Source organism: Scyliorhinus canicula, chromosome 16, assembly GCF_902713615.1.
Source record: "Scyliorhinus canicula chromosome 16, sScyCan1.1, whole genome shotgun sequence".
NCBI lineage: Eukaryota > Metazoa > Chordata > Chondrichthyes > Carcharhiniformes > Scyliorhinidae > Scyliorhinus > Scyliorhinus canicula.
Window position 1 is genome coordinate 101505268 of NC_052161.1, and position 19732 is coordinate 101524999.

At 45.3% G+C, this 19732-nt stretch overlaps 1 protein-coding gene across 5 annotated transcripts in view; it reads left to right on the forward strand.

Annotated features, from left to right (window-relative positions):
* dffb (DNA fragmentation factor, beta polypeptide (caspase-activated DNase)) overlaps nucleotides 1-19732 on the forward strand; it is a 91024-nt gene that overhangs the window by 25310 nt on the left and 45982 nt on the right. The window contains exons 5-7 of one of the 5 annotated variants that reach the window (XM_038821773.1): nucleotides 3822-3992; nucleotides 8493-8593; nucleotides 16150-16858. In XM_038821773.1, coding sequence (XP_038677701.1) covers nucleotides 3822-3992; nucleotides 8493-8593; nucleotides 16150-16381 — 504 coding nt within the window. In that variant the 3' untranslated portion in view covers nucleotides 16382-16858. Of the gene's footprint in view, nucleotides 1-3821; nucleotides 3993-8492; nucleotides 8594-9425; nucleotides 11520-16149; nucleotides 16859-19732 lie in introns of those variants that run through there. The other 4 variants (XM_038821774.1, XM_038821775.1, XM_038821776.1 and 1 more) reach the window with 4 other exon arrangements.

Consider the following 19732-nt stretch of genomic DNA (forward strand, 5'->3'; position numbering starts at 1 on the left):
CCACCATCTGGCCTGGGCTTGCGAAATCCTACCACCTGTCCTGGCTTGAGACATTTCACACCTTTTTAACCTGGGGTTACCCCTATCTCTGGATCTGTAAAGACTTAATTACCTGCAAATGCTCGCATTCAAAGCATTGTCTTGCATCTTTGACTTTGTCTATATATATGTTTCTGGAACATACCTCTTCATTCACCTGAGGAAGGAGCAGTGCTCCGAAATCTAGTGATTTGAACAAATCTGTTGGACTTTAACCTGGTGTTGTAAGACTTCTTACCCAGCTTAAACTAGCCAGTGTGGAGGCCCGTGCCCAGGCCTCACTCCACTCCCCCCGCCCGGTCCCAGGAGAACAAAGAAATCCCCTTCAACCCGCAACCCCAGTGTAAGCTCACAAACCCAAAGAACCATCATTGCAAAAGAGAATCCCAACTCTTACCTTGTCCAAATAGACAATGTCGACTCATTTAGCACATATACCAACATGCAGTGAAAAAAATAAAGCTACATACTCTCCTACAAACCCCCCACCCTCAGTACAAGACCAATCCTCAGTCACGTTTCTCAATTCTGCCCCAATCCTTCTGCCTTCACAAACACCTCCGCCGCTTTCACCATCTCAAAATAAAAGTCTTTGGATTTGTAGGTCACCCTCAACTTAGCTGGATACACAATGCCGCACCGCATCCTGCTGTTATACAGGGCCGTCTTCACTCGGCCGAAGGCCGCTCGCCTCCTCGCCAACTCCACAGTAAAGTCATGGTGTATACGTATACCAGCTCCAGCCCACGGCACCTCCCACTTTGCTCAACACAGGACCTTCTCCTTCACGCGGTTCCTACGGAAACCAATAGTCACTGCTTTTGGCGGCTCATTCGCCTTTGGTATAGGCCTCCACGTCCCATGAGCCCAGTCCAGGTCGTACCGAGTGGGATTTCCCCCCTCCCCCAATAGCTCCGCCAACATCTCGGCAAAATACTCCGTCGGCCTTGGGCCCTCCACCCCTTCGGGCAAACGCACGATCCTCAGATTTTTCCGCCTAGATCTGTTTTCCAAGTCCTCCATTTTGGCTCGCAGACCCTTGTTGGCCTCTACCACCCTCCGCAGCTCCTTACCCATCGAGGTGAGTCGATCACCGTGTTGCGACAATGCCTCTTCCACTTCCTTCAGTGTCTCACCCTGCTCCCGCACCTCGGCCGATGCTCTCAATACCCCTGCCCTCACCGGGGCAATCGCCTTCTCCATCAACATCTTCAATATCACCACCATCTCCTTTCTCATCACCTCCATGTGCTTTGTGAACTGTTTTCAACTTCCACGACCATCGCCTCAGTCATCTTTTCCACTGTGAGCACTGCGGCCTCACCCGGCGATCCAGCCTCTGCCTTCCTTCCAGTTCCTGAGCCGACCCTTCCACTCGACGTCAAACCTTCATTCGCCCCCATCTTCACGGCAGCTTGCCTTTGGGTTTTGGACATCTTTCTTCCTCAGTCACGTTTCTCAATTCTGCCCCAATCCTTCTGCCTTCACAAACACCTCCGCCGCTTTCACCATCTCAAAATAAAAGTCTTTGGATTTGTAGGTCACCCTCAACTTAGCTGGATACGGGGGCAGCACGGTGGCACAGTGATTAGCATTGCTGCCTATGGCGCTGAGGACCCGGGTTCAAATCCCGGCCCTGGGTCACTGTCCGTGTGGAGTTTGCACATTCTCCCCGTGTCTGCGTGGGTTTCACCCCCACTGCCCTTATTTAACCAAAAATTGTCCCTGGAATCGGGCATTAAATTCTAAATAATCAAGCCTTGAGCAGGAGCCCTCCAATGTGCGACCTCCTTCTACGTGCCGCCACCAGACGTCTCAACCTAACCTTCTGACCCCCTCCTCCGCCTGATGGGCGGCCAGGCCTTAACGGTGTGCTGCTGGTGCCGCCTCCAGCCTGCGTTGGTCTTGTGTCTTCTTTGATGCTCCTACAGTACAGGCATGCTGTTCAGGTACCAAAGGTTTCGGGACATCCAGTCCACCAATTATCCGCTCGGACAGGGCACCTGTTCCTTCGAGGAAGCACTTGAGAGTTCAGGAGCGTGAGCTCTCAAGTAAAGAGGCTAATCCCTCATTTGGAATAGCCTTCAGCTGCTCACAGTCAAAGGGAGTGAAATTGACTTTCATGAGATAAGCTGCAACAGGGCTCTGTCCTGGGAGAATTTGGTAAGACAGACAGCTGGCAGCAATGTTATGGGTCTCCACAACATTTAAAGATAGCTTGAGGACCTCATAGATGCAAAGCTCTTGCCCCCGCCAGCGCAGAGGCGACCCCTGACCTGACCAAATTCCGATTTGAACCTCTTCTGCTATTCACCCGGCACGCCCAGGGCGCAATGCGTTGGGAAAGTCATACCCACTGTCATGTTGAAAGGCTGTTTCTAACATATTACGATGACATGAATTCTAGATGTGATCATTTCAAATTCTTCTTACTGCCATGCTTATAGCTTCTCTCAGTTTGTGTGCCAACTAACAGCAGGAATCAAAGTGCAGGTTTGTAATATACAGCAGTGCATATGCATAGGGCTTGGTGGTGTGGGGTTTCCTGCCCTTCCTCTGAGCATGCCTGGGATAACCCACATGTTCAGAGCAGGATTGACTCATTAATTTTCCTTTGTATTTCTATTTTTTAATTTAGAGTACCCAATTCATTTTTTCCAATTAAGGGGCAATTTAGTGTGGCCAATCCACCTACCCTGCACATCTTTTGAGCTGTGAGGCTGAAACCTACGTAAACACAGGGAGATAGTGACCCAGAGCCGGGATTGAACCTGGGACCTTGGCGGCGTGAGGCAGCAGTGCTAACCACTGCGCCACCGTGCTGCCCCATAATTTTCCTTTTTAATCCAACCCAGCACATGTCTCCCAAGTCCGTTGCTTCAAGAGGCGGTAATCTATCAACTGGTTATGTGACATACATTTTTTTTTTTTTTTTAAATTTAGATTACCCAATTATTTTTCCAATTAAGGGGCAATTTAGCGTGGCCAATCCACCTACTCTGCACATTTTTGGGTTGTGGGGGCGAAACCCACGCAGACACGGGGAGAATGTGCAAACTCCACACGGACAGTGACCCAGAGCCGGGATCGAACCTGGGACCTCAGCGCCGTGAGGCGGTTGTGCTAACCACTAGGCCACCGTGCTGCCCTATTATGTGACATACATGCCGGTGAAGCCTCACAAGGCCGCAATATTCTATTCTTCTGTGGAAATGTTTTCAACAGCTGTTAGCATTTACATAGTGCCTTTAACATAGTAACCCATTCCATCGAAGCTTCGCAGGAACATTCCATAGAATCCCAACAGTGCAGAAGGAGGCCATTTGTCTTGTCGCGTTTGCACCGGCCCTCTGAAAGAGCACCCAATCTAAGCCCACACCCCTGCTTTATCCCTGTAATCCCACCCAACCTGCACATCTTTGGACACTAAGGGGCAATTTAGCACCGCCAATCCACCTAACCTGCACACCTTTCGACATTTTCAAACAAAATTTGCCATTGGCTCAAATTAGAAACTGGTTTAATCATAGAGGTAGGTTTTATGAAGTGTCTTAAATGGAAAAAATAAAATTTGAGAGGATTAGGGAGGAAATCACAGAGTTTGGGGCCTGAGCAGCTGAAAGCACATCCACCAATGGTGGAGGAATTAAAATAACCTTTTGCAAATATTTCCTACCTTGGTGGAAGCTCAGTGTTTTACAACCCCGTCACCCGGGGCAAATTCAATAACTAGAACGCATTTGCCATTTAAAGGTACAGGAACACATCTTTTCCATCTACAGGTTAAGAATCATGCTGACAAGCTTGAAGGGAACATGAAGAGAAAATATTGTGTATTCGTAAAAGAAATAGAGAGGCACCTTCGACAAAATAAATTCAATGGATGTTATTTTGACAGGAGAGCAAAGGACGATAATCGACTCTGCACTCCCAATGGATGGTTTATGTGCCAGGTGAGTATTGGTTGATAATCAAATGGCATGTCACTGTTGGTAATGGTCTTATCCTGGAGCCTGGGGTTTTCCCTGTGTCCTGTCTGGATCCACTGCGGGCTAATTCATAGAGATTAATCACAATTAATCAACAACTCCATTATCGACGCAAAAGCAAAATATTACGGATGCTGGAAATCTTAAATTTAAAGAAAATTGGAAATAGTCAGCACGTTAGGCAGCATCGATGGAGAGAGAAACAGGCCAATAACCGTTCCTCAGAACTGGGAAAAGTTCAACATATCGTATGTTTTAAGCAAGTGAAATGGGGGAGGGTGGGAAAAGAACAAAGTGGAAGGTCTGTGATAGGATGGAAAAAATAAGAGATTAATTGAAGGGGAGCCAAAGGGAGTGGAAGCGGGAATGGTGAAGAAACAAAGATGTGTCCAGATGAGGTGTGAATGGCATCCAAAAGCAAAACGAAGAGAAAAACAAGAGTTAGACTGGAAAATGCAAATAACACAAAGTGGGAGCAGAGAGTACAGTCTGGTTACATGTCGGTTCACGTTATATATTAATGATTTTGAAGAGGGAACTAAATGTATTATCTCCAAATTTGCAGATGATGCAAAGTTGGGTGAGGGTGAGCTATGAGGAGGATGCAGAGATGCTTCAGCAGGTAATGGACAGGCTGAGTGAGTGGGCATATGCATGGTAGGTGCAGTATAATGTGGGAATGTACGGTTTTCCACTTTGGTAGCAAAAATAGGAAGGCAAATCATTATTTGAATAGGTGTAAATTGAGAGAGGTGGATACTCAGTGAGACCTTGGTATCCTCCTGCATCAATCACAGAAAGAAAGCATGCAGGTACAGCAGGCAGCAAAGAAAGCAAATGATATGTTGGCCTTCATGGCGAGAGGATTTGAGTATAGGAATAGGGATGTTTTACTGCAACTGGCATTGGTGAGGCCACACCTGGAGTATTGTGTACAGTTTTGGTGTCCTTACTGAGGAAGAATGTTCTTACTATGGGGGGGAGTGCAGTGAAGGTTTACCAGGCTGATTCCTGGACAGGCGGGACTGTCATATGAGGAGAGACTAAATCAGTTAGGATTATATTCATTGGAGTTCAGAAGAGTGACAGGGGACCTCATAGAAATGTATAAAATTGTAACAGGATTAGACAGGGTAGATTCAGAAAGAATGTTCTCGGTAGTGGGGTAGTCCAGAACTAGGGGTCATAGTCTGAGGATAAGGGGTAAACATTTTAGGACTGAGGTGAGGAGAAATTCCTTCACCCAGAGAGTGGTGAATCTATGGAATTCACTACCATGGAAAGTAGTTGAGGTCAAAATGTTGTGTAATTTCAAGAAGGAATTAGATATAGCTCTTGGGGCTAAAGGGATCAAGGGATATGGGGGAAAGGCGGAATCAGGGTATTGAACTTGATGATCAGCCATGATCATAATGAATGGTGGAGCAGGCTCTATGTGTGTTTCTATGTATATATAAAATTGTTGAATTCAGTGTGGAGGCTGGAAGGCTGTAAAATGCTTAACTGAATGATGAGTTGATATTCCTTGACCTTTGTTGAAACATTGCAGGAGGCTGGGAGCAGAGAAGCCAATGTGAGAACTAGGTGGAGTATGCCAAATATTTCCAGCATTTTCTCCTTTTGCTCCGTTATTGTAATAAGTGCCAACCGGGTTGGTGGATAATGAACGGACCTTGACCTCGGTTTTTTTTCATCCTATATTCCCATGGATCGGTGGAAGGGAGTTTCAGCCAGTCATTCAAACGCGGCATGGTCGCACAGCACCACGAACCCGGGTTCGATTCCGGCCTTGGATGACTGTGTGGAGTTTGCACTTTGTCACCGGGTCTGCGTGGGTTTCCTCCGGGTGATCCGGTTTCCTCCCACGGTCCAAAGACGTGCAGGTTAGCTGGATTGGACATGATCAATTAACCCTTAGTGTCCAAAGATGTGTAGGTTAGGTGGAGTTACAGTGGTTGGACGAAGGAGTGGGCCTAGGCAAGGTTCTCTTTCGGAGAGTCGATGCAGACTCGATGGGTCGAAGGCCTCCTGTACTGTAGGGATCCTATGGATTCAGGTGAATGTTCTCAACTCAATTCTTTGATTGGATAATATCCTTGTAGTTCACACTCTCTCGTCCTGTTCTGTTAATCTGACTTGCCGAGTCTGTCATACAGTGAAATGGCAGTTCTGTGTTTCTCTGCACTTTTCTGGGCAAGAAGCAAAATATCCAAATCCTCCAGCCTGCAGCCGATGACATATCAATACGCCTGAAAGCACAGAACAATTATAAATTTTAAAGATCCGAATGTCATGAAAATGAATGAATGCTCTTTTTATAATTCTAACATAAATGCTGTACATTCATATGACATTAGCAAACTTAGCTTTTTTAGTCCACCCACCTGTTTTGATTTAGCAAGGAGTTTACAAGTAGTACAGTTTTCAATTGACCACACAAATATCCTTCAAACAAATTTGATGATTAACTTGGGAGAACTACCAGCTCTGAATTTCCTGTCATGCTCGAAAATTGTAGCTGTCACCAGCAGAGGGCAGTACCCCCAAGCTTCCTGGGATATTCAGATCTAAATATTCTTCGGCACTGTTTCGTAACCTAGCAACAGGAATAGGGTATTCAGACCCTTAAATGCGTTCCATCATTTAATTAGGTCAAGGCTAATCTGAACAGCGTTTACCTGGCCTTGCTCCATATCAGTGACTGCACAGTACCACAGCATGGGGCCGTTGGAACACCAGCTCCATTCTGCTGCCCAGAGAGAAAGCCATCCCAGGTCCAGTTGACGTGAGTGTAAAAATGTGGGTTTAGAGTTGGTGGATTTCGGGGCCCAAAATATCTTTTTGGGAAGGTTCAAAAACACTTGGACAGTTTGAAGCGCAGGTGACAGTGATGGAAATGTTGAAGTTTCTCAGAAAGCTATAACCCGGAATTGAGTTTGATTCACCCTTAATCTCAAGAACTCCTCACTTACACTGGTCTGAGCTGTTAGACCAATTTCTGGAGCTGCATCTGCACACAGAATGCAGGAGCCGGTTAAACCCAGGAAACCTCTAATACAGCAATTGTGCATTCATGCCAAGAACCCCGACAGCTTTGATGGCCGTCAGGCGTACACTGTTATAAAGAACAAGGACATTTTGATTTCACACAATATCAGCATAAATGTAAAAAGAATGAAAGCTTGCATTTTATATGATCACATTTAGCATAGCAGGATATCATAAAGCATTTTGCAGTCAATAAAATGCTTTTGAAGTATAATCACTGTGGTCATCTTGTGGAGTTAGTTCACTGCCTGAAGGCAGCTCTTTGGTGATTATGATTATTCACTGAACCACGAGTGCTCCGACTTTTTACCCAGGAAGGGATTTTCCAGTCCCGCCCGCCCCAAGACCGCAAATTCCTGCCCGAGGTCAATGGTCTGTCACATTGTCGGTCCCTCCTACGGTGGGCGGGACAAGAAGATTTACCCCTATGGTTCAGGTGAAGAGGCAAGCCCTGGGTTTACCTCTGCTGGAATGGGGATTGTCCTATTGGTGTTAAATCGGACCCACATGCTGGCTGCGTAGGCAACTGAGCCAATTGGTGCTGCTGTCACCGTGATGATGACCAGATCATTCAGTTCTGGAGACCTCTGTGCAGAACACCCGTGCTTATCTTTGGAAATTGCGTAACGGGCTCTTCTGTGCTCACGTGGGAGCACAGATGGGGTCTTGGTTCAAAGTCTCATCTGATAGATATCACCTCCGACAATGCTGCACTCCCCTCAGGGCTGCAGTGGTGCCAGCCTAGATTTTCTGCTGCAATCGCTGGAGCAGGTCTTGGATTTACAACCATGCAACTGAGAGCGGTTAGCACTGATGCCGGCCGCGCCAGGAACTCAGGTTCGATTCCAACCTTGAGTGACTGTCTGTGTGGAGTTTGCACGTTCTCCCCGTGACTGTGTAGGTTTCCTCCGGTGCTCCGGTTTCCTCCCACAGTCCAAAGGTGGATTGGCCATGCTAAATTACCCCTTAGATTAGGTGAGGTTACGAGGATAGGGCAAGGGAGTGGGCATAGGTGGGCTTGCGGAGATAGGGCGGGGGAATGAGCCTAGATAGGATGCTTCTTCGTAGGGTGGGTGCAGACTTGATGGACCGGGTGACCTCCACCTGCACTGTCAGGTACTATGAGAGGTGAGAATGTTACCAACTCAGTCACAGCACATATCCATGTTCAATTTTCTTCATTCTTTTGAACGCACCAGCAGCACAGGTTTATGGGTCAATTCAGGTGAACGGCAATGGTTCATCTGCTTCGTTCGGGCTGAGCTGGCTCATGGAGTTTCAGAGCTCACTTGCACCTCCAGCACAAAGTATTCACAAACCCTTACTGTTTAAACAAGAGTCTCAGCCAAATCTTCATTCAAGACTAAACAAGCTGTCAAGTTGGAATTTAACAGTTGAACTACTGTGCATTTTCAGGGGGCGTTCGATGAGGATCGCTGCACGTTCATCCATTCCATAAATCCGTACGGTAGCAGGGAGAACAGAATTGTCTTCAGCACCTGGAACCTGGACCATGGGTAGGCGGACATCTATGCATATTCTGTGCATATCTATGATGTACTTTCAGCCATTACTTCTGAAGTTTGAGAAGCTGAAATGAGTTGTGGTCCTCTGCAAAATTTGAGACTGCCATTTGTGCCTCTCAGTTTAAAAGGTGTTGTCTAATTTTCACAATAGTTTTTGAGTTTTAACGTTCACATTTGATGCCGGAATTAAAAGCTATTTGTTAGAATTCATAGAATTTCATAGAATTTACAGTGCAGGAGGAGGCCATTCGGCCCATCAAGTCTGCACCGGCTCCTGGAAAGAGCAGCCCACCCAAGGTCAACACCTCCACCCTATCCCCACAACCCAGTAACCCCACCCAACACTAAGGGCAATTTTGGACACTAAGGGTAATTTATCATGGCCAATCCACCTAACCTGCACATCTTTGGACTGTGGGAGGAAACCGGAGCACCCGGAGGAAACCCACGCACACACGGGGAGGATGTGCAGACTCCGCACAGACAGTGACCGAAGGAATCGAACCTGGGACCCTGGAGCTGTGAAGCAATTGTGCTATCCACAATGCTACCGTGCTGCCTAATTCGATTCTGAAAAGATCCCTTTTCCTTTTTGTATTTTAGTTCCCTGATCATTTGTAAAGAGGAAAGACTATCTACCCTGATCTTGCTCACGTTCACTCTTAGTATTCCCTCACTATGTACAGATGTGCTGATTTTATTCATTATTCACCTATTGTCTGTCAAATGAATGAGCAATTTTATGAAAGGCAGTCGTCCAGATGATTATGATCGCCACTATCAATCGTAAATGTAACATCCCTCGTTCAATCCTTTTCCACAGGATTGAGAAGAAACGGACCATTATTCCAACAATAGTTAAGACTGTCAAACAACAGAAAATAGACAACAGGAAGGTTAAACGTTTCTACAGCCTCTTGTTTACGCTGGCCAACCTGAAGCTGGTTCACATTGTCTGTCACAAGAAAACAGAGCACAAACTTTCCTGTGACCCACCCAAGACCTGTATGGGAAAGAAAAGGAAGAGAAATAGCCTGTCATAACTGTTGTGACTGGTACAGAATTAAGCACACTTTATCATTTTTATAACATGCATAATTTCTGGTTGCCTGAGTGCTGTCTGAGACGGGGGCTTTTTACTGTGTTGAAATAGATACAAGGGCCCAGATTTTCACCGCTGGGTTGGTTGCACGGGGATGGGACGATTCCGACACTAGACACCCGGACTTTAAAAAGAGCAGGTTGGAGTTTTGTTCAGGGGATGGGGTGAGGAGATTGTTCGGAAGAGGTGTTTGCATTAGATGTTGGGCCTGGTGCCCGTGGAATGAGTGCAGAGACGGGCTGGGCAGAAGGCATGCCTCAGTGCTCCCGTACTTTGTTTAAGTTATTTTTTAAAAGTATGAAGCAAAAAATAGCCCTCCAGCCCTTAACCCCCAACTCCCACACACGTCCATGGCCCATCCGTGCCAACCAATGCCCGTTCATACCCCCAAACACTCTGTGGTCCCTCATGCCCCCATGCCAATCTATGCCCCTTTACCCAACCCCTGTGGGTTCTCATACCCCTTATGACCCATACCACTCCCATGGCCCTTCAATATCCATGATAACTTATGCCCCTGTACATACTCCCTTGGGCCCTCATACCCTCATGCCAACCGATGCCCCTGCACCCATCCCCATGCCCCTCATACCCCCCCATGCCCTCACTGACCATTAATCTTTTATCGCCCCTGAAACAACTTAGTGTTAACTCATGCCATCCCATGCCACCATCCATGACCCTTTGCCTTTATTCCAATGCCTACTCACCTAGTATTCTTTGACAGTGCTTTGATAGTTCCAGTGAGTTTACACACAATCATGTTTACTTTTAACAATCCCAAAGGGTATCTTACCTCTTCCAAAGGATGCCTTACCTCTCCAAAAGGTGCTCAGGGACCCTATCCTCAGGGGTGCCCTGACTGTCCAAATGAATCCACCAAGTTCAGACCAGCTCTTACTTAGTGTGATCTGCACACACCGGGTTTCAGATTCCTGACCTCCCAAAACCTCACTTCAGTGGAGGCAGCTGATGGTTTCAATGGCTAGCTGCCTCTGTAAACCGTGCAGGCGTGAACCCCGGCCTGACTCCAGTCCTGCCCCAGCGAAAATAGGAGAAGCCGTGTTGGTGAAGGGACTTAGCATTTCCAGCAACTTCTGGGATTTGCACCACAACAGGTAGCCTTTCCTACGCAGTGAAAATCTGGACCAATATTTAATCTGTTGTCACTGCATAATCATGTCACCGTTTGTACCAAAGGAAAGTCTGATTTGTCCAACCGCCACTTGTGTAGTTGTGCTGTGAACTCAAAGTCAGGCCAAATAGTTCAGGACCAAATTGTGTAAACTCAAATGTTCCACTTTGACCTCTTAATCGATTCTGTTCCATCTCTCCCTTCTAAAATACTTATATTGTTTTTAGTGCCCGGGATTGTTCACAAGGTAATGTGAAAAGTCTACAATTATGGTACATTTAGTGGTCGTGGACCAGTAACCCAAAGGGGAGTTCAAATGCTATAATGCCAGTTTGAAAATTTGAATAAAGTTATCAAATTGTTGTTAAAGCCCTAACTAGTTCACTCATACCAAGTGAGGAAATCTGCCACCCCCGCCCAGTCTGGGGGTGATTTCAGCCCCGCACAGATGTGTCTGTCTCTTCACCTCTTCACGTTCTCTGGTGATTTTGGTTGAACAATAAGTTTCAGCCTTGCCAACAACAATCGAGTCCTGACAATGAATTTTAAAGCATGCATTGCCCAGAATTGTGAATGTACACTGTGTTGCAGCACCCAGGACCACCTCATCCAAATGGCCCCTCTGCCAATATGTCTTCATAGAATCATATAGTACAGGCCCATCAAGCCTGCCCTGTTTTTTTTAAAAAAACAACTCTAATCTACACTAATCCCTCTTCCAGCATTGGTCCAAACCTTGAATGTTATGACATTTCAAGTACTCATCCAAGTGCTTTTTAAAGATTGTGAGGTTTCCCGCCTCAACCACCCTCACAGGCAGTGCATTCCAGATTCCCGCCACCCTCTGGGTGAATAGGTTTTTCCTCAAATCCCCTCCAAACCTCCTGCCTTAAAATTATGTCCCCATGTTATTGACTCTTTAACTAAGGGGAACAGCTGATTTCTATTCACCCTGCTCATGTCCATCATAATCTTATACACCTCAATCGGGTGCCCTCTTGGCCTTCTCTGCTTCAAAGAAAACAACCAAAGCTTATCCAGCCTCTCTTAATAGCTAAAATGTTCCATCCGAGGTACCACCCTGGTGAATCTCCTCTGCACCTTCTCTACTGCAGTCACATCCTTCCTATAGTCCAGAACTGAACACAGTACTCCAGCTGCGGCCTAACCAAAGTCCTGTACAGCTCCAACATAACCTCCTTGCTCTCATAATCTATGCCACGACTGATAAAGGCAAGTGTCACGTATGCTTTCTTAGCTACCCTATTAACCTGTCCTCCTGCCTTCTGGGTTCTGTGGACAAACACATCAAAATCTCCCTGTTCCTCTGAACTTCCTAGTGTCCTGCTGTTCATTGAGTACTCCCTTGGTGTTCCACTCCTTCCAAAGTACATCACCTCGCACTTTTCAGGGTTAAATTCCATCTACCACTAATCTGCCCATCTGACCAATCTTTCTATATCCTCCAGTAAACTAAGGCCGCCTTCTTCACTGTAAACCACCCGGCCAATCTCCATGTGATATGCAAACTTACTTATCAAACCCCCCCCCCCCCCCCCCCCCCCCCCCACACACACACACACACACACACACACACATTTTATTCTATATCGTTTTTATTTATCAAGGACAATGAGGGACCCAGCACTGAGCCCTGAGCCTTGAGAATGATCCAACTTGCTATTCACTCATAGAGATCCAACCTTGTGCATTGCTTCCTTTCCCTCAATGTCTATGCATATTAATTTTTGGTGAAGTGCCCTGCAACTGACTTGAAGGATGAGGTTGAGTGGGAATCCTCTGTAAACATCCTGAAATGTACAGTCAAAGAGGAGTTGAGCTTGTCAGCCTTCCCTCAGTGTGGAGCTCGTATGTTGGGAATTGACTTAAGAAGCAAAGCCAATCAAGTCATAAAGGTTCACGTGGATACACAGAAAATATTGCTAACTATTGTTAGAAAACCATTAGGAGATGGTCAAATCCAGGCAACTGGTGACACTTACAGACACCGCATGCCCTCAAATTTGTGAAAAGTGAGAAGTTGATTTTGTACAAATCTAAGATGGAAACGAACAGTCGATGTTTTCAGGACCTTCCAGCTTTAACAATGCAAAGGCACCTTAGAAAGCTCCATGATAATTAGAAGTGAATAACAGCAACATGGACCGACCCTTCTAACACATCACTGGGATTATACGATTGAAAAAATAAGCTTCTTTTTGAAATTAAGGTATTTAAAAAAACAAAACATTTATCACCTCCTGGACCAGTCAGTGCTCAGTGTTTGTAGCAGAGGCACAGTCAGTGTTAACAGAGTCGGGGGGCATGATCTACCAGCTGCGTTGTGCGCGAATGGGGGCGTGGCCGGAAGGTGCCGGGTGATCCCGCTTCTGCGATCTACTCGCCTCGCCACACCTCGTCAGATCTAATGGGATCTCATGAGATGTCACGATCTGAATTCCGCCCATTGTGTGTGGGATCAGTGTTTATAAATGGCATTCCGATCTCCTCCTGCACTGAGGAGTCAGAGCAGGACATGGGACTAAGTGCGGCCTCAGGGGGCTGTTTCCCGCTGATGTCCCAAATTGCAGCAAAGTCCAGTTAGATAGCTTGGTCTTTCTTGGCACTGTGAGCGCCAGGAAACACCCGGCTAAACACACTTGACACATGGCTCTGGTGCATGGTTGTATTGCACCCAGAATCTTTCTAATTTTGGGAGGGTATTTATCTCCCTCTGTGGTAATATTTACCCAGCAAATGTAGAGTTTTGCACAAACATACTTCAAGACAGAGGGGAAGAAGTTAGATTGTACAGTTTAACCCAATAGCTACCGGCACAGATAAGTGCATCACCTACCTGCACTCGTGTCTGAGTGAGGCTGGCTCAGGTACCATTGTTTGCGTGTAACATGAGTTCAGCCAGCACCAAGGATCCAAGTGGAGCAGACAACCTGCCTCATTGATTCAACTGTCCAGAGACTAGCATCAATGAAGGAAGAAGATCAGTTCAGCCACGTTCCTGATGAAGATATGGTCGTGTAATGTCTGGAAGTACTTGTAGATTAATCTAGCCAGTCAGCTGCATCTCCAAGGATGTTAACTTGTCAGGTATCTAAGGACTTGGGAGAACATGCAGACTTCCCACAGACAGTGACCCAGCCGGGAATCAAACCCTTAGTGTTGGTTGAGTGGTGTTACTGGGTTATGGGGATAGGGTGGTGTGGGCTTGGGTAGGGTGCTCTTTCCAAGAGCCGGTGCAGACTCGATGGGCCGAATGGCCTCCTTCTGCACTGTAAATTCTATGATTCTATGACTTATTCTGAAAGTAATATCACAAACTTGCTACAGTTTCAGATACTGATCTTAACTTGTATTTATTTAGTGATTGATTCCTTTCATGTTGATTTATTGTGATACCCACTGAATTGCCTTTCCAACCTCTGTTCCTCATTTTGTTAAGAAACTCGATCCATTAATGATTTGTTATTTAAGTCGCTGGGTAACCCTAAATGCATCAGACATGTTCATGTCTGATTATTGCTTGTAATCCCAGTGCTGTGGTTCACTTCAGTTCTCAGGCTTATTGTCTATCTTCTTTGATTTGTTAAGGGAGGATAATCTGCAGTTCATCCACCTCAGTAGGTTGTGGGTATCCTAATCAAGGATGTGAAATAAGGTCCAATTTGATCTGAAATCGCATGTGTCAGAAAGTTTGGCGAGCTAACTTCGACACCATTCATGCCTCAACCTAAATAACTGAATTACAGGGGTTGAGTTACAAGGAGAGATTACTCAAATTTAAACCTGTTTTCACTAGAATTTAGAAGGTTAAGAGGCGATCTGATCGGAGCATTCAAGATATTAACAGGGAAAAACAGGGCAGATGAAGATAAACTACTTCCACTGGTTGGAGATTCTAAAACTTGGGGGCATAGTCTAAAAATTAGGGCTAGATGGTTCAGGAGAGACGTTGGAAGCACTTCTTCACTCGAAGGGTGGGAGAGGTTTAGAACTCTCTCCCACAAACAGCAGTTGAAGCGAGATCAGTTGTTAATTTTAAATCTGAGATAGATAGATTTTTGTTGAGCAAAGATATTAAGGGATATGGGCCAAAGGCAGGTTTCTGGGGTGAGGTCACAGATCAGCCATGATCTCATTGAATGGCGGGACAGGCTTGAGGGCCTGAATGGTTTACTCCTGTTCCAATGGATGGTGAAATCCAAATTGTTCAATAGTAAGGAATTACAGTCAGGGGATGCAATGATTCGTTTGGTCCCTTGGCATGAATTTACTAAAACCACGTTTTTCTAATGTTGATTAGTAAGTTCACGGATGACACCAAGGTTGGTGGAGTGGCAGATAGTGTTGAGGATTGTCAGAAGATATAGCAGGACATAGATAGGTTGGAGACTTGGGCAAAGAAATGGCAAATGGAGTTTAATCCGGACAAATGTGAGGTAATGCATTTTGTTAGGTCTAACAGAGAGGGGAAATAAACTGTAAATGGCAAAACATTTAGGAATATAGAAAGTCAGAGAGATTTGGGCGTGCATGTCCACAGATCTTTGAAGATGGCAACACAAGTGGACAAGGGAGTCAAGAAAGCATGCTTGCCTTCATTGGACGGGGCATTGAGTATAAAAACTGTCAAGTCATGCTACAGTTGTATAGAACCTTGGTAAGGCCGCACTTGGAATATTGCGCACAATTCTGGTCGCCACACTACCAGAAGGATGTGGAGGCTTTGGAGAGGGTGCAGAGGAGGTTTGCCAGGATGTCTGGTCTGGAGGGTGTTGGCTATGTGGAGAGGCTGAATAGACTCTGACTGTTTTCACTAGAAAGATGGAGGTTGAGGGGTGACCTGATAGAGGTCTACAAGATTCTGAGGGGCATGGATAGAGTGGATGGGCAGGCACTCTTTCCCAGGGTGAAGGGGTCAGTCACCAGGGGGCATAGTTTAAGGTCCATGGGGCAAAGTTTAGAGGAGATGTACAAGACACATTTTTTACACAGAGGATGGTGAGTGCCTGCAACGCATTGCCAGGGCAGGTTGTGGAAGCAGATACATTAACGGCATTCAAAAGGCATCTTGACAAACACATGGAAAGGATGGGTATCGAGGGATACGGCACAAGGAAGTGCTGAGGGTTTTTGGCAACGGTTGGTATCATGACCGTTACAGGCTTGGAGGGCCGAAGAGCCTGTTCCTGTGCTGCATTGTTCTTTCCTCTTACAGAACTTTAATTAGGAATTGCTACATAGCAATCAGGGGCAGGGATTATAATTATTTGATTTTATTTCCTTTCCAAGGTTTGTGATGTTGAAAGTTGTTATTACTATCCTGCTATTTAACAGAAATCAATTAATTCAATACAGAAGATTGAATCAAGGAAAGTCAGTCTGGCTCCACTCTAGTAGACAATGCATTTGTTCACTGAGACACAGAAAACCAGTGATAATGTTTTTTGTTATGTTTTATAATTATGATCTATTTTTCTGTAAATGTAGTTATTCAATTCTGTCAAGAAAGTATCACTTTTAATACCAAAAGTAATGTTGCAAACTTGTCCAATCCCCCTGTTGATGGTCTTTAACCATTCTTATGGCTGGAGAGTTGTTTTTCGAGTGTTCTTGGTGTTTGTGATTTTTCTCATCATGCGACATAACCTCACATTGGACTGTAAAACCACATGTCTGATGTGTGTAATAATCAATATGAATTCCCACCTGCGCTTAAATTTGTATCTTTTGAATCATGTGACAGCCCTCCAACCATCTCAACCTCATTGACAGAAAGGTCCTTGTGTGATTCTCAACAAAAAGCCAGGTTCTGAATCATTACAACAGGTATGAAAGCCCGGAAATATGAAAGACGATTCTGCACCTTGTGAAAAGAATTAAGTTTTAAACCAGTCAATTGATTTTTCCATTTTTGCTGCAGAATTGATTTGCCCGAAGTCTTAGTTGCTGCTGTCATACTGAACGTATTGGCTTTGATTAAATGAATATTTAAAAAGTATTTTGTATGCTGTTCATTTGGTTGGCACCTGTCTTCCTTTCCGCAATAATATGTGGCTACGTATAGTAACAGCACAAATCCCGGTCAGAATAGAGATGATTGAGTAAGGGGATAGTAGGATAGTGACAATGCCACTATGCCGATCGCAACTCATATTCCACGGACCAGCTCAAATCCCTCCGTGACAGCAGCAGGAATTTAATTCAATTAATTAATAAAAAAAACATCAGGAATAAAATGTTGGTCAGTAGTAATGATCATGAAACTACTGGATTGCTGGAAATAACCCATCTTATTATAATGTGCTTTAGAGAAGGAAATCTGTTGCCCTGATGTAGCCTGGCCTACATGTGACTCCAGGCCCACACCAAATGTGGTTGACTCTGAAATGGCCCAGCAGGCTATTCAATTGAACGGAAATTAGCGATGGGCAATAAATGCTGGCTTTGGCACTAATGGTCACCTTCGAAGAATGACTAAAAATAAAGTCCTCCATGCACGCTGGCACAGTGCTGTCTCTCAACACTAGGGACCCGGGATCAATTTCGGCCTCGGGTGTGTAGTATGCGCTTTTCCCCCGAGCCTGCGTGTCTTTCCTCCCGGTGCCAAAGATGTGCAGTTTAGGTAGGTTGGCCATGATAAAATTGCCCCTTCTGTCCAGGGATGTTCAGGTTAGGTGGGGTTTATGGGAAGGAGGTGGGGGAGTGGGCCTGGGCGGAATGCTCTTTCAGAGGGTCAGTGTAGAATCGATGGGTCGAATGGCCTCCTTCCACACTGTCGGGATTCTATGAAATCACACTGCTCTAAGTAACTAGGGTTGATTTTATGTATATAATTTGCTCTATGCAGCTATCTTCCACTCACTGCATTCTGTTTGAAAAATCACGTTGTACGAAGGAGACTTCTGTCGCTTTGGACATGAGTTTGAAGACACTAAAACCACAAATCCCCTTCTCGAATCTTACTTGCTAGTCAATGCAACAGTGTCACAACTCATTGACTCCATTACTACATACAAACTACGCTGCGATTAGGAGCACAATGTTAGATTAAATGAGGGAAATTGAATTGGAAATGGGTTGGGTTTGGTTTGGATATTCTGTTCATTCCAGTCCGTTAAAGTGTTATATGATAGCAATTTGATGAAGAACTTCAAAGTTCACTCGATAGATCATTTGTGTACCAAATGTATATCTGACAAAAACTAAAGATACTAAAATCATGTATTAGTACCACAAGCTCCTTGATAAGACGCATGAGCTTTCTGTTCCACAATAAAGTAATTGCACTTGTGTGGCATGAATGTTACAGCCCAAGCCTAAATGTTGTCCAGATGTTGCTGCATGCAGGTACACTGTTTCATTATCGAAAGAACTGTGAGTGAAATTGAATACTGCCATCACCAGTGAACATCCCCATTTATGACTTCATGTTGGAGGGCAGCTGAAGATAGTTGTGCAGTGCACTGAGGAACGCCAGCACTGATGTCCTGGGACTGAGATGATTGACTTCTGGCAACCACAATCATCATCCTTTGTGCAAGGTATGATTCCTGCCAGTGGAGAGTTTTCTCCCCAACTCCCATTGACCAGTTTTGCTGGAGCTCCTTGTTGCCACACTCAGTCAAATGCTGCTTGATGTCAAGGATGGTCACTCTCACCTCACCTCCAGAATTCAGCTCCTTTGTCAGTGGTTTTTGGTGAGTAAGTGCCACTTGATTACAGTGTTGACAACTCTTTCCCCCATTTTGCTGATGAGTGAGAAGACACTTGTGAATGTAATTTACTGGATTGGATTTGTCCTGTTAATTGTGGACAATTTAACCAGGCACTTTTCTCATGCAGATATCTGTGAATAGAAGGTTTTAGGAGCACAACTCACCAGAGCTACAGCCAGGATATAGTCATGGCTCATTGCTTTTGTAACATTTACTGTACTCAGATGTTTCTTGCTGCCAAGTGGATTGAACAGGATTGGGCTGAAGACTGGCATCTGTGATGGTAGGGATCTCATTCGGAGTTCAAGCTGTATCATCCACTCAGAACTTCTGGCTGAAATTGGTTGCAAATACATCAGCTTTGTCTTCTAGGCACTGTCGTCATTGAGGATGTGGATATTTATGGACCCTTTCCCTCCCATTAGTTGTTTAATACTACACCCCCGTTCACAAGATCCATCGTTTCAAAGGCAGTATATCTTTTTGAAGTAGACCCTAACTGAAAGGAAAACCAAACCTTTGGGTTTTTAGGACTGGAAAGTGAAATGGAAACCTCAGGTTTCTGTGGAAACTGACACTGGTTGAAACCAAATAAAAAGATACAAGGCCACCTGAATTTCAGATGATCCAGTGGTACAGTCTGAAAGAAATGAAGGCTGGAACCAGGAGCTGTTTAGAACATAGAAAATACAGCACAGAACAGGCCCTTCGGCCCACGATGTTGTGCCGAACTTTTGTCCTAGATTAAGAACAAATTAATCTACACCCCATCATTCTACCATAATCCATGTACCTATCCAATAGTGGCTTGAAGGTCCCTAATGTTTCCGACTCAACTACTTCCACAGGCAGTGCATTCCATGCCCCCACTACTCTCTGGGTAAAGAACCTACCTCTGACATCCCCCCTATATTTTTCACCATTCACCTTAAATTTATGTCCCCTTGTAATGGTTTGTTTTACCCGGGGAAAAAGTCTCTGACTGTCTATCTATTCCCCTAATCATCTTATAAACCTCTATCAAGTCTCCCCTCATCCTTCTCCGTTCTAATGAGAAAAGGCCTAGCACCTTCAACCTTTCCTTGTAAGACCTACTCTTTATTCCAGGCAACATCCTGGTAAATCTCCTTTGCACCTTTTCCAAAGCGTCCACATCC